Source organism: Nannobrachium achirus (genome assembly GCF_963921795.1).
Source record: "Nannobrachium achirus genome assembly, chromosome: 4".
NCBI lineage: Eukaryota > Metazoa > Chordata > Actinopteri > Myctophiformes > Myctophidae > Nannobrachium > Nannobrachium achirus.
In genome coordinates, this window is record NC_137813.1 from 28,678,899 (window position 1) to 28,702,189 (window position 23,291).

General features: G+C 43.6%; 1 protein-coding gene across 4 annotated transcripts in view; it reads left to right on the plus strand.

Moving 5' to 3' along the window:
• Nucleotides 1-5,769: 5,769 nt before the first annotated feature.
• The window catches only part of LOC308283763 (voltage-gated potassium channel KCNC1-like), a gene marked incomplete at both ends in the record, with an annotated part of 100,126 nt that continues 82,604 nt past the window's right edge, over nucleotides 5,770-23,291 (plus strand). For 3 of the 4 annotated variants that reach the window (XM_080724248.1, XM_080724246.1, XM_080724247.1), the window contains one exon: nucleotides 5,779-6,318. In XM_080724248.1, coding sequence (XP_080580374.1) covers nucleotides 5,779-6,318 — 540 coding nt within the window. Of the gene's footprint in view, nucleotides 6,319-23,291 lie in introns of all 4 variants that reach the window. The other variant, XM_080724249.1, reaches the window with a different exon arrangement.

Below are 23,291 nucleotides of genomic sequence, written 5' to 3' on the forward strand. Positions count from 1 at the left end.
ACCTCTCCGATCGACAACAATTCAGTTCCATCAATAACTGCAACTCCCCCACTGCCCCAGTTACCCATGGTGTCCCTTTGTGTCCCTCCCATTTCTCAAACTCAACTGCAACTAGAATCAGTGCTCTTCCGAGCACGTCTCCACCAGGTCAGGTAGGTCCTGGTGGCGCTAAATGTGAAAAGGGTGCCATGTCTTCTTTGACAGTTAACGGCAATGTGACTCTGTATGCATGATTTGAGGCATTTTGTTCCAAAATTTTGCTAGGCAAAAGTCGACCTGCTGGTGGCGCTACATCAGGAAAATGTGAAAAGAGTGGCATTTGTTCCTTGACCTAGTGGGAATGTGCGTGCAGAATTTCTCTGTAATCACAAGCTGCGTTCATGATTTAAGTCATTTTATTCAAAATGGACCAATCCTGCAAACTTTGGAAATTTGGATGGAATATGAAATATCGGACAGATCCGACTTGATCACATGACTATAGAGATACTGTGTACTGATTTGCATGATTTTTGGATAACTCCTAAAAATAGGAAAAAATGTGTTAATAAGTCGGCCTCCTGGTGGCGCTATAAAAGGCAGGTTTTTCCTTGGCCTCTAGTGAGTGCACATACACTGCGTTCATGATTGCAGGCATTTTATTCAAAACAGACCAATCCTGCAAACTTCGGAAGACAGTTTTAGCCAATCAAGATGGAATATGGAGAATCGGACAGATCCATGAAGATCACATGACTGTAGAGATACTGTCTACCGATTTGCGTGATTTTTGGACAAAATTTGTAGGAGTACTGGCAAAAGTTAGTTTAGCAAAAATCAGCCTCCTGGTGGTGCTAGAACAAGCCCATGTGAAAAATGTGGGGCAGAGGTTCTGAGTTGGTATCCAGGGAGTGTGTGTGCACAGCTTGGCAGCAACGGGGCCAACGGCGCCGGAGATTAGCTGGTAACAGACGGACGGACGCATGGACGGACGGACAGGGGCGAAAACATACTCTCCCCCATGCCTTCGGCTGGTGGAGACAATAAATCGGAAATCAACATCATCAGCCCCAACTCCCTCACCTGCTTTGCCCAAGACTTTTCACCCTCCACCCAAGTCCGCAACCTGCAGGGCACACTCTCGGTTTGTCCGTCGGGGAGAGACGGGACAATTCCCGTTCTGTTTTTGTCTCCACCAGTCGAAGGCATGGGGGAGAGTATGTTTTCGCCCCTGTCCGTCCGTCCGTGCATCTGTCCGTCCGTCTGTTACCAGCTAATAACTAGAAAACTTTGTATGCGCACTCCCTAGACTAGAGGCTCAACAATCATGCAAATCAGTACACACTATCTCTATAGTCTTGTGATCAAGAGCGATGCGTCTGATATTTCATATTCCATCTTAATTGGCTAATATTGGCTTCCAAAGTTTGCAGGATTGCTCAGTTTTAATTTGCCACACATATTCCCACTAGGAACTAGTAAGACACCTCAGGGTGACATGCGACCATTGGTAAAGCCAAGAAGGGCCTTGGCGAGTTAGGGCCTGGGTTTGATGCCTGGGGATCTCCATATATGGGCATAAAGGGGTAACCTAACAGGGCATCATCTGGGAATTCCCATACTGTATGGACATTTTATTTTATCCTTTATTAATACTAGCCCTTACCCGTTCAAAGATATGAGCTCCGAAATGATGTGCAGTGTGTGGGTTATGGGATGTGCACTGTGCACACAGTGTATGAGGGATGGAAGGTAACTTTAACTGGTGCTTGCATGCTAATATGTAGGAGCATCAATGTAAGAAATACCCGTTCCATTTAACGGCTACAGAGATACTGTGTACCGATCTGCATGATTTTTGGATAACATCTGTAACAGGGCCAGAGATTCACAGAGATTTTTTGTTGACTCATGTGGTGTACGTGATGTCAGAGCCTTTTATGAAGTGATGTCACAATGAGTCAGCGATTGCGCCGATTTCCTCCGGAACAGCCTGATGTCAACAATCAGTGCCGCATAAGGAGATTCCGAACGTTTCGCGCCGCTTCGGGAAAACCGCGCGTCGGGTCGGGCCGAGGCCCGGCACTGCACTCCGCGCCGCGGCGGGGAACGCGCGTGCCGAATCTGAAGTCGGTGGGACGAACGGTTCTCGAGATACGCGGATTACATACACGCACACAGACAGACAGACAGACAGAGATTTGTCGCATTTATAGATAGATATGTATCCGTTTATATACAATATGGAGATCCCTATCTGAACCAGTCACACAGATATGAGCCATGCCTTTGCCATCTGGCCAGTGATATATATTGGTAAAGCCAAGCAGGGCCTTGGCGAGTTAGGGCCTGGGTTTGATGCCTTGGGATCTCCATATTTGGGCATAATGTGTACCCTAACAGGGCATCATCTGGGAATGCCCATACTGTATATGGACATTTTATTTATTTTATCCTCTATTAATATATATCCATTTACATATATGGACTTAATATTAACGTTTTTGGGGAAGGTAGGGTGTAAATCAGAGTAAAGCAGGCTTTTGGGCCAGTTAGGGCCTGGGATTGATTACATCAGAAAGTGGAACAGGAAGTGATGTCACAGTGACAGTATGGATCATAGACATAGAAAGGTACACGCCTCCTTCGGCTAAGGGTCGTATGCATTGAGCAACTAAGGGAATCTTCATCGCTTCTGTGTTCATTGCTTCCGCGTGCGTCACACATACGGAAGTCGGTAAGCCAATCAGAGGCAGGTGGGGGCTGGTCTTTACATATGCAGCCTGTAAGAACAGCTGAGCAGCGCAACATCGGAACTGGCTCTGTTGAATTGAATTGTAGTCCTTGTTTAAGTCCCGGAAAAGACATGCTGTGATTGGCCAGTAGTCACTTTAACTGACAGCGTTCCCTTAGTTTTTCCAGGAAGTCCGGACTAGAACTTTTGCACATCGCTCCAATTAACTGCAGAGGCGAACGAGGCATCTAGCTCTTTATATCTGTGGTATGGATATCCAGGGTTTGATCTTTGATGAAGTGATGTCACGTGACATCACTTCCTGTACTGACTGAAAGACGGACACTTCCTGTACTGACGGACAAGCTACGACATTTCTCATGGTATACTGCATGGGACCTTCGGTCGCAACAAATGCTACCCTTTTCACATTGACCTGTTATAGTGCCACCAGCAGGTAGACTTTAGCAAAACACATTTTTGGAACACAATGCCTCAAATCATGCATGCAGCATCCGATTTCCATGAAAGGTCTAAGATTGGCGAAGAACACATGCCACCCTTTCTACATTTATAGTGCCACCAGGACTCCTGCCCTGGTGGAGACCTGTGCTCAGAAGAGCACTGCTTCTAGTTTTTGTTTTGTTTTTCATGGAGGCTGCAGGCACTGGTAAAAAACAGCAGCGTGGCGGCAGCAGTGTCAAACAGGAAAGGCACCTGTTAGTTGGATTGGTCCAAATGTCAGTATTAATCAAAGTTTTTTTTTTAAGGGTCAAGACGTGAATGACTTGTTTTGATTGCAGTTTGCGTCGTGTATGTTTATCAAATATGGACCCAAAGCTAATTCCCAGTAAGAAAAAGAGTGGTGGAGATGAACGGACTGTTTTAAAAAATATATTCAAAGCCCCCAGCAAGTCACATCTCAAGTAAGTTGCACAACACTGATTCTTCTCAACATATTCAGGAATGCTTTTAAATCATTGGTTCTCAAAGTGGTGTCCAGGGTCCCCCAGCCAGGGGTCCTTGAGGGAGTTCCAGGGGTCCCCAGCTAAATGATATAGGAACCAAATGGACCCGTATGGGTCTGTAACTCAGAGTGTAATATACACTGCAGCTCCTTAAGATTAAAGTTGGTCCACAGTTGGACATAACTGGTATGATATTGAGTTATTTCACTTATTTGTATGTTCTATAGGGATTATGTTACTAAGCATTTTATTCTCACCAGCCTTTAACAAGCTGTAAAGATTTAGCTCATAACATGACACAAGTTGGTAGGCTACTCTATATGGCTGAATAGTTAGCTGTAAAAAAAATAACCTTTGCGTGAGGCTACTTGTTAGTGCCAAAGCCTCCATTTAGTGTTAGTATGTGTGGTTTGTTTTGGTATTATGTATATCATAAACATCAAAGCTACTAGTAACTAGTCTGTTAAAGTTGAGTGTTCATGTATCACGCAAATTGAAAGTTGCTTTTGACATACATTTACTAGCTGTTGTTCTAAACTAATTTGATGACAACATAAGACAATCATGTTTTCATAATACCTATAGTATAGCATTATTTTAGGAGTCCTGTTGTGACTGTTGTATTGAGGGAAACATTTTGTTGACAATATTTGATGGTGTTATTATACAGTATGTAGCCTATAGGGAATAGAAAAGCACAGGATTGGATATAGAACGCTTTTGTGTGACTGTTGGTATATATTTTTGGTGATTACTTGACCCATGTGGAAAGGAATAATGCTCTACTGTTACTGTTGTCTTCATATGGATTGCTCCTGTGACATACTGTACAGTAGTGATTGTTGTAGTGACTACTTATATAGGCCTACCCTGGAAGGGTGTGTGACTCCCGGACTGAATTACAGGCCCACTCCGGCCCTGCCTGGGTGGGCATCATTCTCACCCCACACCTATGTAAACCAAGTCACCAAAATGTCCTTCTTCAAGTTCAACCTCAAGATCATTGCTCGTCTCAGGCCCTTTTCTGCAGCTGAAAAATTCATCCATTCTTTCATCACATTCTGCCTATCCTCCATGGCACGACCTCCAAAGTCCTCAATAAACGTCATACAGAACTCAGCTGCCCGCCTGCTCACAAGTAAAGGCCTACCCGTTCCAGAGACCATTTTACACCAGTCCTCCACACTGTCTCCCGGTCAAAGAAACTAGAAAGAATCCACTTCAAAATACTACTAAACACCTACTCTCGCTCCCTCAGGTCTGATGACGCAAACCTCCTTGAACAGAGCTTTTGCTTTTGCTGGCCTGGCCCAACCCTGTGGAATGCACTCCCCAAAACACTCAGAGACGCCCCGTCGCCCCCACCCTCCAAACCAAAACCCACCTCTTTGGGGTGATACCACATAGGATGTCATGTCACGAGTTCGAGTCCAGATCCCGACGACCTTTGCTGCGTGTCACTCGACCTTTCTCCTTCTTCTTATAACTCTGTGCACTCGACTCACTCCTCTCCCCCTTTCCTGTCAGTCTACTGTCCTATCAATAAAGGCATAAAAGCCCAAGAAAAGAAAACAAACACCACCTCTTCAATATTGCTTTCCCGCCTGCCTCCCCCTAGTGGCAAAAACAAAAATAACTTCTGGGAACTCAGATTATGCTTTCCTCAGCTAATAATACTCGCCTCATCCCCTCCAACACACAGAGTTGGGTATAAAGCCTACTCAGAAAAGCTATAAATGTGAGATATTATTATTTTTTATTATTATTATTATGATTATTCACACACACACGCACACACGCACACACACACACACACACACACACACACACACACACACACACACACACACACACACACACACACACACACAGCACTCTCTCTCTCTCTCTCTCTCTCTCTCTCTCTCTCTCTCTCTCTCTCTCTCTCTCTCTCTCTCTCGACTCCTCCCCCCGTTGCGTTCCTCGCCTGCCTCCCCATCATCTCTCATCCCATCCAGCGCTGGATAGAAAATAGAATTGAGGCTCAGGCGGTGCATGGGGAAGAAAGAAGGGAACAAGTAGTCGGGCGAACCGACCGAATAATGTTCCAGCGCAGCCATGACTTGTTCGGCGTCAGACAGCGAGAAGATCGTGATAAACTGCGGCGGCGTTCGACATGAGACCTACCGCAACACCCTGAAGACGCTGCCCGGCACCCGCCTCTCCTGGCTGACCGAGCCCGACGCCTTCAGCAACTTCGACTACAACCCGCAGTCCGACGAGTTTTTCTTCGACCGACATCCAGCAACTTTCTCCTTCATCCTCAACTACTACCGCACCGGCAAGCTCCACTGCCCCAACGATGTGTGCGGACCGCTCTTCGAGGACGAGCTCGCCTTCTGGGGCATCGACGAGACGGACGTGGAGGCGTGTTGCTGGATGAACTACAGGCAGCACCGCGACGCGGAGGAAGCCCTTGACAGCTTCGAGACGCCCGAGCCCGAAGACCCAGACGACGACCCGGCGCTCGCCGGAATGGACGGCGACCTGAAGCGTCTGTGCATGGGCGAGGACGGCAAGAAGAAGTCTTGGTGGGCCGTGTGGCAGCCCTACCTGTGGTCTCTGTTCGAAGACCCCTACTCGTCCAAATATGCCAGGGTGAGCGCATGTTCCCAGGGGCGTCGTTTCAAGGTCTTCCCTTAACTCTGACAGTGTACAAATGGAACCAAATGAACCCACTAGGGTTCATTTAGTTCCATTTGTACACTGTCAGAGTTACACACTTGTATGGGCCCATTTAGAGTTTAGACCCCCATAAAATAACCCACTGAGTCCCTTGAATCCACTTTGAGAACCACTGCATCAAGAGATGGCAGTGGCCACCCCCCCTAGTGTTCACATTTCACCTCAAATTCAGTTAATAGTTTATGCATATTTGTCCCCGACTTTGCTTCCTTCTGAAATCAAGCCTCTGCATGTTACGTTCTGTTCTGTTCTGTTCTGTTCTGTTCTGTTCTGTCCCCTTTCTCCACCTCCGTCCTTCACGCGTCTCCACACCACGTACGCACCGTTTGGCACATGTTGGCCACTGCGCATTGTTGCGCGTAAAGTTAGTCGCTGTTCAGAGGAACGCGGGACGTTTCGTGGGTAATTGTGCACATGGGTAGGCCTAATTGTGCGAAGAATAAGAGAACATACAGATTATAGCTACATAAAGTATTATGCTGTCACTGTTGCAGATGGATGGATGAGGGATGCATGGATGGATGGATGGATGGATGGATGGATGGATGGATGGATTGATCAGCAGGGTGGATATGGTCTGTGCATCATATATTGTGCCCTTTTGCGACTTAAATCTACCAACAACAACCTGTCCTGGTGCCTCTGCCCCCCCTCTTTCTGTGTGTGTGTGTGTGTGTGTGTCTCTCTCTCTCTCTCTCACACACACACACACACACACACACACACACACACACACACACACACACACACACACACACAGACAAAGACAGACAGACAGACAGACAGACAGACAGACAGACAGACAGACAGACAGACAGACAGAGACTTCTATGCAAGGACAACACACATCAAATGCATAGAAATAGTCATAAAGGATCATTTAAACCATATCATCAGTCGAACATTCTAACAGTAGATTATCCCAAAGATCTCTCTCTCTCTCTCTCTCTCTCTCTCTCTAACACACACACACACACACACACACACACACACACACACACACACACACACACACACACACACACACACACTGTATCTTCGTCTGTCTTCCTCACATGCTCATTTCTACGCATTACCTCCTGGATGTCAATGTGCCTGTATAACTTACTGCATAGTGCATACCCTTGACAACCATCCTCTCCTCTCCTCTCCTCTCCTCTCCTCTCCTCTCCTCTCCTCTCCTCTCCTCTCCTCTCTTTCCCACGCTTGATTAAACCGTTGCTGTTCTCGTTGTCATCCTGTGTAGACCTCTCGCTGTCAGTGTGGTGAGCCGTCCGGCTAGATTAGTGCATTATCTCACCTCACGGACGTCTCTCTCTCTCTCTCTCTCTCTCTCTCTCTCTCTCTCTCTCTCTCTCTCTCTCTCTCTCCCTCTCTCTCTGTGTCTCACTCCCTCCCTCCTCCCCCCTTCACATTCTGCACTTGTCATTGGCTGTTCCACTCGTCCCATAAATTCTGCCTGTCTTCCAAAAACACGATTAATGTTTAAGTTATATGCACATCATAATGTATTGTTTACAACACCTGTCTGCCCCTTCCATAGTATACAGATCCCTCTGTCTGATGTGCGCAGTCCTGTCTGCCAAGGTGCTTTCTCTGCCCCCCTCTAGACACACCACACACACACACACACACACACACACACACACACACACACACACACACACACACACACACACACACACACACACACACACTCACACATGCACACACAAAACCTCTTGCTCTCTTGACTTGCTCTCTCCCTCTCTCTCTCCCTCTCTCTCTCGGTCTCTGTCTGTCTCTCTCTCTCTGTCCTTACTGACTGACTGTTTAAATACACACGCACACACAGTATCTGAATGAGATACTGTATGTCTCATTAATGAGCTCAAAGTGAAGTATTAGGACCTTGTTTGCTTTAGGCACTCCACTGTACGATATGTAAGCTTTGTGCAGCTAAATGTGGTGTGTGTGTGTGTGTGTGTGTGTGTGTGTGTGTGTGTGTGTGTGTGTGTGTGTGTGTGTGTGTGTGTGTGTGTGTGTGTGTGTGCGTGTGCGCTCTTAAAAAGTTGTCCTTTGTCCTTCTCCCACGGAAGTAGTGAGGTGTGGTTTCTGCATGACAACAACATTGCATGCATCAGCTGGCTACATAACACTCATGTGACTTACACAATAGCTGACTTGTTAGAATCACACCTGCACATGTAACTATACCTGGGTGCACACACATGCACAGTTGCACACACACGCACGCACGCACACACACACATACACACATACACACACACACACACACACACACACACACACACACACACACACACACACACACACACACACACACACACACACACACAATAAAATGAATGAAAATACATTTGAAAAGTTTACAAAAAAGTTTAGTTAAAAGTTGTTTGGCACGCATGTGATTGTCCTTAGCAAATACACTACGAATGCAAAGTCCTTCTGGAGGAGAGATTCATTTATACTAACACTTTAGGCAAATGCATAATCTTGCATATTGCAAAGCATGACAGAAGAAAGCTGGGATTTTAAGTCATTTCTTGTGGCATGGATGTTGTTTTGGGGGAGGGAACAGATCACAGCACCCTGTGCAATGACTGTTGAACAATTGCATTCCGGTGGATGTAGAATCTCGCACTGATGTTCCCCATTGTTCGATGTTAGGCGTGTAACAATTGTTACATAATAGCCTAATTGCAATTATCTTACATAATTACATAATTGTTATAATCGTCATAATCGTCTTCATGTTGCAAAATGTTCATACATTTTCCAAAATTAACAGAAACAGCAGATCTACAAGCTTCAGTTATAGCTCATACATACATAGGTTATTAATTATATATAGTCAGTAATTAATTTCTTGGTATATTGGCAATTTTTGATTACAAAGCCTAAAAGGCAAACAGAATGTTTTAATTTATTATATTATGTTCCAATGTTCAATGCCAAAAACACAATTAAATCATTAATCGCAATTATTTGAATGACAATTAACCGCCATCTTAAATGTTGTAATCGTGCCAGCCCTGGTCGATGTTTAACAAATTGGTCATTACTCTTCCCAAACTCTTCCATCTCTGCCTTCTTTATTCTCTGTTCCCTTCCCATTTCTCAATCTCCCACCGTCATTTAACTCTTTCTTACTCTCTCATTCTTTCCTCCTATTTCACATTTATCTGCCTCCATACACCCCCACCCCCTCCTTTTATTTCTCTAGTTAATTGTCTTTAAAATCCATATCTGTCCATGAGCCGGAGGCAGGCTCTGACCTGGATTATTGTATGTCAAGGTGTATTTTTTGTCGACGCTGGTATGCGCAGCATGGTCACTTTATTGACGCCTGCAACAGGGACGCAAACGCACTCTCGCACATTAACATGCAAGCACATGCGGAGCTACATGCAGTTTCTCACAACGAGCCCATGCAAGCAAACACACACAACATGCACAATATACTGTACAGTCATGAGTACAAACAAGCAGTAATGTAGAGACCAGGGGGTAAGTTTCATTTGCTGGAAATGAAGCTGCTTCCGGGTTCTCCTTGAAGCTGCTGTTCCAATTAATGGCCTAGCAGATGTCGCTATTTCACCTTTACTTCTACTGGTACCAAAAAACCTTCAGCTCAATGTAAGCTGAATGTTACATTGAGCATCCTCAATGTGAGGATTTGGCGAACCTTACACTTGATTTTCTTATCTTAGTAAACGTTTTCTTTTTAAATCCTCATGATATGCGTTTAGTAAATCATGGTAACATTAATTATAAAATGTATGATGAAGTAGGGTATATTTCTAGGGTTTCTACTGGTTCTCTCACTGCGGTTGCAGCCATTAGCAGCAGTTTCTGATAGAATTTTGGGACCAGAAGTTCAAAGACGACAGATTTCAATTCTGCAAAAAAGTAGCTTCAAAGCGGTCTGTAACGCCCATTTAAAATATGAAAAATGGTCTTTGCCTGGTGGGTTATCATCAGTCTGCTCCAGTCTAAAGCCAGGTGAGAAGAGATGGACAAATAGAGCTTGTGTTGTAGTAGAGGGGAAAAGAGGTGGGCAAATGATAGACTAGTGATATAGTCGTTAAGCTATATAATAGCAAAAATAGCTCTGCTTATTTTCATATTTTCTTTTGAATATATATATATTAGGGATGGTCCGATCAGGTTTTTTGGAACCGATCACCGAGCACCGATCACAAAAGTTTGATCACCCGATACCGATCAATCACCGATCCGATCAAGTTATTATTTATATATTATTTATATTTTCTAAATGTTAATGTTTTAACTTTATTAATTAATTCACTCATGAATTCATTTATATATTTGCCTTATAGTTATTTACCAGCATTACTATGTATTTATTATCATAGCAGTAACTAATTATTCCTTCAGCACTGTGGAAATCAATACCCCAAAATGGCCTCAAGTGGGCATACTGAACGGCTGGTTGATCGGATGCACCGATCGGATCGGATCGGTGAATTTACCTTTTGATCTAAACCACCGATTATCACCGATCACGCTTTGATCGGCCCGATCCGATCCATTGCCGATTGATCGGTAACATCTCTAATATATATATATATATATATATATATATATTATCCTATAAACCTTTATGTAATGCACAACAACAAGGACATGCCCAAAACAGGTATGCCAGGGATAAAGTGGTTAACTACAGTAGGATGTCACTGTTCAGTGTAGCTTAATTCTCTGGAGGTATCATAGCATAGAGGCAGTCAACAGGGAAACAGTGGTGTAAAGTAACTAAGTACATTTACTTGAGTACTGTACTTAAGTAAGGTCTTGAGGTATTTGTACTTGCGTTTTTCCAAATTCCAATACCTTTACTTCTAATTCACTACATCTCGGATCCAACTATTGTACTTTTACTCCACTACATTTATTTGTGCACATTAGTTAATAGTTACTTTGTAGCTTGATTATTATTACAAATTAACATGCATTAAACACTTCAACCCTACATACATTTCAGCCATTTGAAAGTAGACGATCTACAAGCTCACTGTGAGCTTGTAGATCTGCTATTTTCAAAAGTTCTTTATAATTTTGAAAATCATGGGACATTCTTCATAATGAGTACTTTTACTTTTGGTACTTTGGTATTTTGATGCCAATACTTTTGTACTCAAGTACATTTTGAATTCTACGTTGCAGTTTTGATACTTTTACTTAAGTACAACATTTGAGTACTTTTCCCACCCCTGCAGGGAAGTCCCATGATGACTGACTGTCCCATGTGTTCCCCAAGGGGAAGCACTTGGAAAAGAATTAGGATTAACTCAGTTAGGCCTAGAATTATTGAATGCTTTAACTAATGATAAATAGCACTCGCTGCGAGCTTGTAGATCTGTTATTTATTTATTTATTTTTTAAGCGAATTTGTAACTCAAATAATTTGCTTCTGGGTGGTCCCTGGAACAACATATTTTGAGATGGGGGGTCCACGGCCAAATGCATGTAATTTTGGGGGTACTTGACATGAAAAAGTTTGAGAACCACTGATTTAGAAGAAGGATTTAGAAGACAATTATAGAATTGGGTAAAAAACCTGAAACAAATGTTTTTTCAAGTGGATTTTCAAAAACATAAAATAATGGTTAAAGTGGTTAAAATCTAAAGTGACGCAGATTTGCGTAAATGGGTTAAAGGACCATACCGCTGCTCTGTCACACTTTGTATCAATAATTGTATCAATTAAATCAATTGGTTTGATTAACAGTTTCACCTCTAGATTGGTGACATTTGAATCAAGTTGGTCTGTATGTACATACATACATCAGGCCAAAGCTGTGAATAGACATTGCCGGTATGGATGCCCGTATTGTCCTTTTAAAGCCATGTAGGTCAGACACTCTTAAGCAAGACTCTGTGTCAAGACTACACACCTAGCCACTGTGGAAGTCCTGCTTATGTTTACTGCCTGGAAGTGCCTGCTGGAGCTGAGGGCACAAGGAAGGAATTATTTTGGACATTTCTTCTGGTTTTAGTTATTTGGTTTAGAGTCACGATGAGAGGGTTTCTTCACAATAAAATAACCTGGCTTGAGAACATTTATGCACTGTAAGCGTTTTCTCTGTGGTATTAACTACAGACCGCTTTGAAGCCATTTTTTTGCAGAATTGAAATCTATCATTTTTGAACTTCTGGTCCAAAAATTCTACCAGAAACGACTGCTATTGGCTGCAAACGCAGCGAGAGAACCAGTAGAAACCCTAGAAACATACCCTACTTTATCGTTAATTTTATAATTAATGGTACCATAATTTATTAAACGCATATCACGACAAGACTTTAAACCAGCGAAAACAGAAAGTGCCCAAAACTCATTCAGTTTTTATTGAAAGTAAATTGTGACCGGTAGAAGATGAAATAGCGACGTCTGCTGGGCCATTAATAGGAACTGCATGCTCTCACACGCACCCACACGCACACACAAGTGCAAACACACACGTCCCACACCTTTCTCTCCCTTTCAACTCAGTCATGGACCTCTAAATCCTGACTAGGGAGGAAACCAAACGAGGGGGCAGAAGCACGGGCGATAGGCTGAACAATAAACAGAGAGATTGAGCGCACGCGTGGACAGTGTGACAGCTGAGGTGACTTTGAAAGTGTTGCAGTCAATAGTTTTCTGTGCCAACGGCAACGAGACGACATGAAGACGGGTCGAGGGCGGTGGGTGTTGGTGTGTGTGTGTGTGTGTGTGTGTGTGTGTGTGTGTGTGTGTGTGTGTGTGTGTGTGTGTGTGTGTGTGGAGGGGAGGGGGTGACGGCGCGGCACGACCCAGGTGTAGGCAGAGGACAGCATGCTTGGTTTTAGCTGATTGCTTGAACAGGGAACAACGAGGGCATAGCTCGTTGTCCCTGCCAACATCCATGACCAAAGACAAGCAGCAGCCCCCGGGCATGTCATCTAAAAATAACCGCCATGACACCTAAAAAATAAATATACTGTGTATATGCTGTGTGTGTGTGTGTGTGTGTGTGTGTGTGTGTGTGTGTGTGTGTGTGTGTGTGTGTGTGTGTGTGTGTGTGTGTGTGTGCGTGCGTGTGTGTGTGTGCGTGCGTGCGTGCGTGCGTGCGTGCGTGCGTGTGTGTATATATATGTGTATTTATATGTATATAATTAAGGCATTGATCTTATAGCATATACGTATTATATGTATGTGTGTTTAGTTTAAAGCTGTGTGTGGCCCTGCTTGCTTTACATATCAAGAAAGTTGATATGTATGTACAGTATGTCTATTTCTGCCTATAAAGTATACTCAATAAAATCCAGTGTTGATGGCGTCCAGGTTTGCCCTTCTACTGTTGAATTATAGATATGACTATGATATAAGCTTTCTCTTATCTAGAGAAATGGTTCTCAACCTTTTCAGGCCACAAACACCCTAATAAATAATCGTATTTGAACTGTGGACCCCACCCTGACAAGCACTTGGAATTGCAGAAGTTGAGGCATGACATTTTTTTCCTCAGATAGATATAGTGAAAATAGCAGATCTACGAGGTGCTGTGAGCTTGTAGATCATCTATTTTCACAATGGTTGCCTCTTTCTTAAATTCTTTGACAATTTGGCAAACGCGATTCACCAGATTCCATATAGTATAGTATAGTTTGTTCTGTTGATTACTTATGATGCAGTAATGCTCTTAAAAGTCCCAAATTGTCACTTCACTGTCATCTGAGGACCCCCCCAGAAATCATGTGGTGACCCCCCTGGAGCTTCCCGCCCCACAGGTTGAGAACCACTGATCTAGAGTACTGTATTATGTACTTTATACAGTATCTATTAATAAGTGTACAAGTCTTTGAATGTACCCTTTCTCACGCCACATGTACTGCAGTCATCATTACTCTACACAAACACACAATGTATTGTGATGTACTCTACTTCGGAGTTTCTCAACATGTGGGTCAGACTCAGGACCCCCAGTGGGGTCCCCAAATTATTTTGGGAGGTCCCCAGATGATTAACTTAATGTGCAACATTGTTTTCTCACTCAAAGGTAAACAAACCAACAAAGTTTAAGTGTATAGAGGGTATATGCACATTTCTAAAGTTATGTTTAAGGACTTTTTAATACCTCTAAATTGACAAATGTAACACTGGCCAAATTGTCAAATATTAGAGGCAACGCAATGCAAGGTGTTGTGGGTTAAAAGGGGGTCCCCAGCAAAATGTGTTAATATAGCATCACAATCCTTTTAACTTTAACCATATGTAATACTTTTTGGCTATTCAAAAATAACAGATGTACAAGCTCACTTAGTGCTGCACTATGAGCTTTTAGATCTGCTATTTTTGAAACATTGTAAAAAATGTGTGTAAAAACAGTTTACACTGGATTATGGTAGAATAGAACAGAATTGAACACATGACTTATACCTTTCCAAGGCATTTCACCCCTCTCTCTCTCTCTCTCTCTCTCTCTCTCTCTCTCTCTCTCCCTCTCCCTTTCTTCCTCTCCTATGTGTCTCTCGACTTGTTCTTTCTTTAGCTTAATTCATGTTTTCCGTCATACAGCGATGTTGCATGCCAAAAATAGCAGATCTACAGCACAAGCTTGTACTGTATATATCAGCTTTTTGCCCGAGACACCGTCGCACTACAAAGTATAAATCCCGACTCGGTGAACGAATAGACTATTAAACTCATAAACTCTGTCACATACTCCACTGTCTATGGCGGTGTGTAACCCCCACCAGCACTCACACTCACACACACACACACACACACACACACACACACACACACACACACACACACACACACAAGCCGTCATCTCTGCTGCTTTATTACCACGGTTGCAGGGCTGAGTGCTGGCATGCTTATTATCGCTTTTCAGGTCCCTCCATCCATCCCTCCCCTCCCCTCCACCCCACTCTCCTCCAGGGACGTGCAGAGAATGTTAGAGAGGCAGGGGCTGACATTTCTAAAAGGGCCTTTTTGTGGAAATATCGAAAATAGCAGACCTCAAACAACGTGCTGTGAGCTTGGAGGTCGGCTGTTTTCGGTGTGATACCACACTGAACTAAGCATAATCAACAGAGAGGACAATTCTTTCAACATGAGACGCTGCATTCAAGTTCAGGAGAGTTTGTGACAAGGCAATTCTCTTGAACGCTGCCTTCGTGTATGGCATGGAAAGAGGGGCATTTGCATCTCTTTCACCATAGTAAAAAACTGCATTCATGTTTCTGGAGAGGGCACTTTTTACAGACGGATAAAAGGGCAGGGGCTCAAGCCCCCTTTGATGTCTATGTGTGCACATGCCTGCTCTCCTCCTTCCCTCTCTCCTCTCCTTTCCTTCCCTCTCCTCTCCTTTCCTTCCCTCTCCTCTCCTTTCCTTCTTTCCCTCCCTCTCCTCCTCTCTTCCATCCCTCCATCCCTCCCTCCACTCCACTCCACTCTACTCCACTCCACTCCGCTCCTCCCACCCTCCCCTGCTCTATGGTTGGTTGTGCTATAGCGTAGCACTGCAGCACTGATAGCAGCTGACTTAGCTCTCATCCGCTGTGCTGCTGCAGCGAAACCAGAAGAGAGAGGGGAGGGGAGGGCAGAGGAAGGGGAAAGGGAGGGGGAGGGGGGGACCGAAGTAATGAAAATGAGAAGATGAGATCTGAGGGTTGGGGGGTTGGGAGTTTGGTCTGTGCTAGCCGGTTAAAAAAGAACAGGATGCGTGCTTAGAGAGATACAGTACGCCGACGGGAGCACACAGCGTGGTGTTACGTTCCCGTTCTGGTCTCTTTCTTAGCCCTCTTTTTGTGTGCTGCTCACCCCTGCAGGCTGCATGGGAAGTGTGGGTTTGTTAGGGATGGGACGATACGCGATATTTAATTGATTGTGATTTAATTCATCATGATATCGTCCTCCGTCATGCACTGGGATCAATTCACCTTTTATTTGCCGAGCTGCATATTCGGTACCACTTAAACCGTCTATATTTGGTAAAGGTACTTTTAATATACTTACTTGATGCAGTCTTTTTTTTCACTCTCTATCAAATGTCTTTGCCCAAAAAATTGCCGATCTACAAGCTCACAACGCGTCACAAAAACGTGGCGCGTTATGAAATTGTCATATCGTCCCATCCCTAGTGTGTGTGTGTGTGTGTGTGTGTGTGTGTGTGTGTGTGTGTGTGTGTGTGTGTGTGTGTGTGTGTGCATCCATTTATTGATTAGCCAGTATGTCCCAGTCGCCGATAAACGGAGTTCCTTTGTAAGAGAACACCCCCTTCCTCTCTCTCTCTCTCACTCTCTCTCTCTGTCTTTCTTTTCCTTTTACACAGCGTCTTATGGCAATTCCCAAACCCTCAAGGAGAGACACAAATACCAACACACACACACACACACACACACACACACACACACACACACACACACACACACACACACACACACACACACACACACACACTCTCACAGACTGAAATCCTCAGAGAGGCTATGGAAGTCATTTCTGACCTCCTTTCCTGCAGCTCTATGCGTGTGGGTTATTTGGGTTCATCATGCTGTATGCATATAGAGAAATACCTCTCTCTCTCTCTCTCTCTCTCTCTCTCTCTCTCTCTCTCTCTCTCTCTCTCTCTCTCTCTCTCTCTCACACACACACACACACTCTCACTCGCTCTGTTTCCCTCTTGTTTTAATTTCACAAGCTTGCATGTTTTCCTGCAGTCATTTCCACTATCGTGGTCTCTCTCTCTCTCTCTCTCTCTCTCTCTCTCTCTCTCCCTCTCTCCCTCCCTCCCTCTCTGGAGGTATAATTGCTCTGTAGGTTCCCCTCCCCCGCCTCTTTGCTTTTTTGGATAAAAGGCTGCGACAGAGCTTTCTCCCTCTGCTGGCCAATGCAGTAGTAGAGAGAGAGGGAGAGAGAGAACGGGAGAGAGAGAGAAAGGTGAGGGGAGGAGCCAGGGATAGGTACTGTAGGAGGGAGGGAGAGAGATAGTGATAAGGAGGGAGGTGAGACGGAGAGAGAGAGAGCGAGAGAGAGAGATGGATGGGTGGGAAGAAGGGAGGGCAAAAGAGTGATATACAGTCCGTATTTGATGACATGTCAGAAATGAAACGTTTAACCTCTGTGTGATCTCTGCTGGCCTCCCACACACACACACACACACACACACACACACACACACACACACACACACACACACACACACACACACAGTACACACACACACACACACACGACCACACGTGCGTGTGCACGCACGCACACACACACTCACACACACACGCACTCACTCACACACACACACACGCACGCGCGTACATGAGCAGGACCATAATGTGCGCATGTATGCACACCTGCATGTACCGGTACTGTACCCACACGCACACGCAGGACCACACACACACACATGCGCACAACACAATGTATTAGTAACTAATTGAGCGTAGATAATGACTTCCATCTCCAATACGTACAACATGCACACACACACACACACACACACACACACGCACGCACGCACGCACGCACGCGCGCGCGCACACACACACACACACACACACACACACACACACACACACACACACACACACACAGAGAGAGGTTTTCACATACAGCAGTATGCGGTAGGAGTGTGTGACAGTTGACGGTGTGTAATAGTATATCGTCACTGTCGGGCAGAAACCTCGTATCTCAAAGTTTCAAATGTGTACGTTTCTTCATAAAGCAAAGCCCTGCTTCATCAGACAAGACTGTCGGGCAAAATTTGGTGCGAGGCGTTGTGTGCTTGTAGATCGGCTATTTTAAATCATTTTAAAAATGATAAATACAAAACGTAACGGTTTTGGACATACAGTGTTTCCACCCGATATAGTGTGTTGCTGCATCGTACAGTCAGGAAGCTTTTCCCTACAGTATAAATGAGCTGCACCTTGCATGTGTCGTCTGTCTCTCTGCAAAGCACCACTGTCGTGTGGAAATAAACCTGGTATGTCCAGAAGCATTTCAATAAAGAGAGATCAAGTTGTTGCAAATGAAATGTTTTATTGCTGATAATGACTGAATTATAATAAAACAATAATAAGATAACAAACATTTGGGCTATTAGACTCCATTAAAATTAAACGTATATAAGATTGGCTTTTAATTGGTGTAGAGGGGAAAAGTACAGAGTACTAGTACAGAGTGAGAGTTCAAGTTTATTAAGTATTGACGGTTCAAGTGGTTAAATATCTGAAAACACAAATTGACCTCCAAAATACACTGATGATTGTGCTGTCAAGCAATGAAACTCTATGGAATCTATGAAAAAATCTCTCAACTAAGGGGTCCTTGGCCTGAAAATGTTGACGACCCCTGCTCTAGAGTAGATGATTGAGACCAGGTGGAGGTGGGTTGCTTGTTGAAGGAGGAGTCTAATTGGCTGATTGGCTGACTGCATTGGCTAGAAGAGCTCACGCTTTGAGTTGTGAGTGACAACAGAGATCTTTTTCGTTTTACACGTAGAGCTTTGTTACTTTTCAGGAAATGGTGGAGAAAAGAAATGTCCCAGTCGATCCAAATGTGGTTATTGCAACCGTAGGTCGCAATTTAGTATGTGAACGGTCACAGCTTGTCCGTATGTTTCTCTGTCTATAACGCCTGACACTCTGGTTCCCCTGACACATCACTGTGACGTCACTGTGATGTCAGGGGAACCACTCTAACAGAATGGGTTTGCCGCTCTGACATCACACTTCATCAGGGGAACCACACAACAGAATACCTTTTATGCCCAAAACACGGAGATCCTTGATGTCATCAATATTAAGCCCATATCTAACAAGACTTCATATGGGAATGCCCATATTTGGAGGCCACATCGGGCCATATACCACACTAACATAATCCACATATGGCCAAGACAGCCCATATCTGTGTGGCTGGTTCTACAGACAGGGATCTCCATGTATGGGCATAAAAGGGATTGTATGTATGATGTCAGTAGTGGAATGGTCAGAGTGTGTGTTTGAGGGTTAAGACCTGTCTAAGACTCATTTTTGAGCATATATTTATACAAAAAATATAGTTTTAAAAGCATGGTGTAGGCCCTTTAAGCCTTTTGTGCTTAAATCTTTTTATAGAAACACTTCAAAATTCGAATAAACTTTCATTATCCGCAAAAACTTTTATGCGCTTGGAGGAGGTGGATTTTGAGGCTTTATCGAAAAAACATAATGCGCATTAGTGCAATGGAAACACGAAGCGAATAAGTTTTGACTACTGTACCTTTGCATTGGATGTTTATTTTACGGCTCTGTTGTGTGCAAGCCTCGTCCATCACATCATCCAAGTAAATCCTGGCTAACCCTTTGTCATCACAAAAGTGGCCGATCTACAGTACAAGCTCACAGCAGCTCGCATCCGCAACGCTGCAGGATGAGTGTGCAGCGAGACAGATTCCGCCCTATCCCAGCTCTGTGCACTGTGAGCAAGCCCGCGGGAAGTATTTACAGCAGGTCGGTCAGACGGACCCAGCAGGCAGGATCTCCCAAGAATCGCATTTCATCAGTTTAATGGAAACAGGCCAAATTCACTTTGTCTTAATGCGCATTTCTGATAATTCGCTTCCTATATTCGAATAAGTTTATGGAAACATGACTATAGATGTCATAGGTCTTTCACATAACGAATAACTGAGTAAGCATGTTTGGGCTCTCCATATACAGTACATGGATCTCCATATATGGGTAAAAGGGGTCTCCATATATGCGTAACTGGTCTGATATACATCACCTTTCAAGACGGAAATCCCTTTTGGAGTAGTTGTTGCTATGTACAGTATACAGCAACATACATTTCTTGTAATCTTTTGGGGTAGTTGTTGCTATGTACAGTATATTAAGCAACATGCATTTATTGTAATCTTTTGGATAATATTTGAAGTTTTTTCAGAAAACTTGGGTCAGGATTTAGAATACCTAAATGAGTTAACCACTTTCACTTTCACAATTGTTCAAAAATAGCAGCTCTGTACTTTGATAATTGAAGCTTGAAGAAGCTCACAGCGCAACACGTTGTGAGTTTGTAGATCTGCTATTTTTGTCACTTTTGTGCGACCCTCTTTTTACAAATTAGGGCATTATTTTACAGAAAAGAAAAAAGAAAAGAAAAGCAAAACAAGTTGAAATGTGGAGATACAAGGTTTCTGGCCAACAGCGGCGATATACAGTATCTCTTTAACCTCTCTCCTTCTCTTCAGTCTGCATCTCCCCCTCATTGGCCCAAGTGATTAAAAAAAGGTGAAATCAATAAAAGAGGTGAAATCGATGAAGATAATGAGCAGACGTTCCCAATAACTTGTGTAGTCACATATTCTTTTGCCCAAATTGGCTATAATATTGAAAATAAAGTATGTATACGCGTGAGCGCACGCACGCACACACACACACACACACACACACACACACACACACACACACACACACACACACACACACACACACACACACAAACAGTGGTGCTATAGGTCTGTGTAATATATTGATATTATATCGATGTAATATGAGACTATGCTGAGGGTATCATCTGGGTTTTTGGATATTAACTATCCTGGTTTTAATCACTTAAAGGAGCACGTCACCCATTTTCAACCTTCATATATCTTCATATTATTGTATAATTGGTCCATACTAGTATTCATTAAAAGATGACACCATCTTCCGTTTACTGACTCTGAATCTCATTGGTGGACTGTGGTACTGGATAGCTCAGAAATCTATTAATGACATCATCGCAGGGGATGCTGTAAAACATGCTGAAATAGAAGCCATTATTATGGCCTGGTAATAATAAAAATCACACCCAGTGTGAAGTGAGTTGTGCCTTTTATGAGTTAATTGTGGGCTCGCTTTAGTTATTAGTTATTAGTAGTACTAGTACTAGTACTAGTGAGTTATTAGTACTAGTAATTTTCTCTTTACAATTTCTAATGCTTTTTGAGATTTTTGAAAAAAAAAATCTCAGTGGATTCCTCTGGGAAAGGAATTCTTGTCTTACCATTTTTACTAGTAAGACCTCGCCCTTTAGGGCCGATCTACAAGGCCGATTATGTCAAAACATACCCATATATGGGCATTACCAAATATGGGCATTCCCAGATATTCCCTTAATATTGATGACATCGGGACAGGGATCTCCATATATGGGCATAAAACGGACAAGGACGTAATTCATTTGCAAGTGTGACTCGTGATGACATCAGAGATCTCCATATATGGGCATAAAAGGGACATCAAGCCAGGGCGTGATGTCAGAGCGGCAAACCCATTCTGTTAAGAGTGATGTCAGAGCGACAAACCCATAGAACCACAGACAACCCATAGAACCACAGTGTCAGGCGTGACGTACTGACAGAGATACGTGGACAAGATGTGCCAGTTTTTTGCGACCTACGGTCGCATTAAGATAAGGGTATACAGGTTTACAGTTACAGTCTACAGTGCAGGCACAGACTGACACACATTGGTAGCAGGGCCTTCTGTGTTTGTGTGTCGAGCACTCGCTCTGACAAGTGGCGCTGCAATGGAAGCACCTTTCAAGGAGACGAAGTGCTGAAATGACTAACTACTGTACACAACCCAACTAACTTTAATTTAGAAATGGCTGTTTTGCTGGCACCTCCCGACTGCTGAAACAGCTGCTGAAACTCAACATTGGAGCGATACGGGGCCTGAAGTGCTGAAACGGCGTGTAGGCAGTAATTGGATTTTCTTTTTTAAGCGAGTATTCCGATATCCAGTTTTTAATGGGAACTGTAACTGCTTTGCTTGCTAGAATGATTGATTTCCTTTGTTTCAAATGTTGGTATTGAAGTTCCCACCTTTTCTCAACGTCTCACATCCTTAAAAGCTTTAGTCCTGTATGTCGAGACAAGCACACAGAACACAGCCAGTCTACTGCAGCGGTTCTCAAACCTTTCAGGTCCAGACCCAAAAGAGAGATTAGATGTTTGCCTAGTACCCAAACTAGTGAACATACCGGTAGCAGATCTACAAGCGCACAACACGTTGCTTCGTGCCACATTGTGAGCTTGTAGATCGGCTATTTTATTTTTTATTTATGGAAATCCGTAGTTTAAAAAGAAAATCTTAAAAAAAAGAAGAAAAAAAAAAAAAAACGTTTGAAATATATAAATACAATTTTTTTGTGTAGGAAAATAAAATGGGATTTTTACTCAAGTTGTGACCCATATGACCCACAAAAGGGTTGCGATCCACTGTTTGGAAAACAGTGGTCTATACTGCATACGTCAGCACGCTACGGGATCCCCACATAAGGCTTTTACTGCAGCCAGTAGACAGTCATGATGTGCTTCTGGGCTTGTAATGTTGTCTTATACTTACACTACTGGTTCTCACAATGTGGCCCGGGGATCCCCAAAGGTCCTTTAACCACCTGAGCCATAGAGCATCGCTAATTCCTTTTCTCCTCTGTCTCTTTCATGTCAATGTGTAGACAGTAGACACCGGTGCCTCTTTCTTCTCATGTAGACACCAGTGTTTTTAACTTAACTCCCCAGAGTCCCCATCTTGAAACCAATCCAGTTTGACTTTGCTTGGTGCAGGGATCAGATTGTAAATACCATCATTTAACCGTTATACCATTTAATTGCATGGACATTTACCAAAAGTGCTTGCAAACGTTTGGATTGAGGGAAAATGAGTTTGGAACAAAGTACCAACACAGTAACATAATGTAACCAAATTCATACATAAAGGGCTTTAACAGCTACAGTATGTTACAGTACCGGTATATACCTGGGTTCCTTTCAACTTCTTCCACTGCGCTAATAGCGCCGTCTTCTGCATGCGACTTACAAAACGGATTATGATGGCAGGTTTACTCTTCTTGT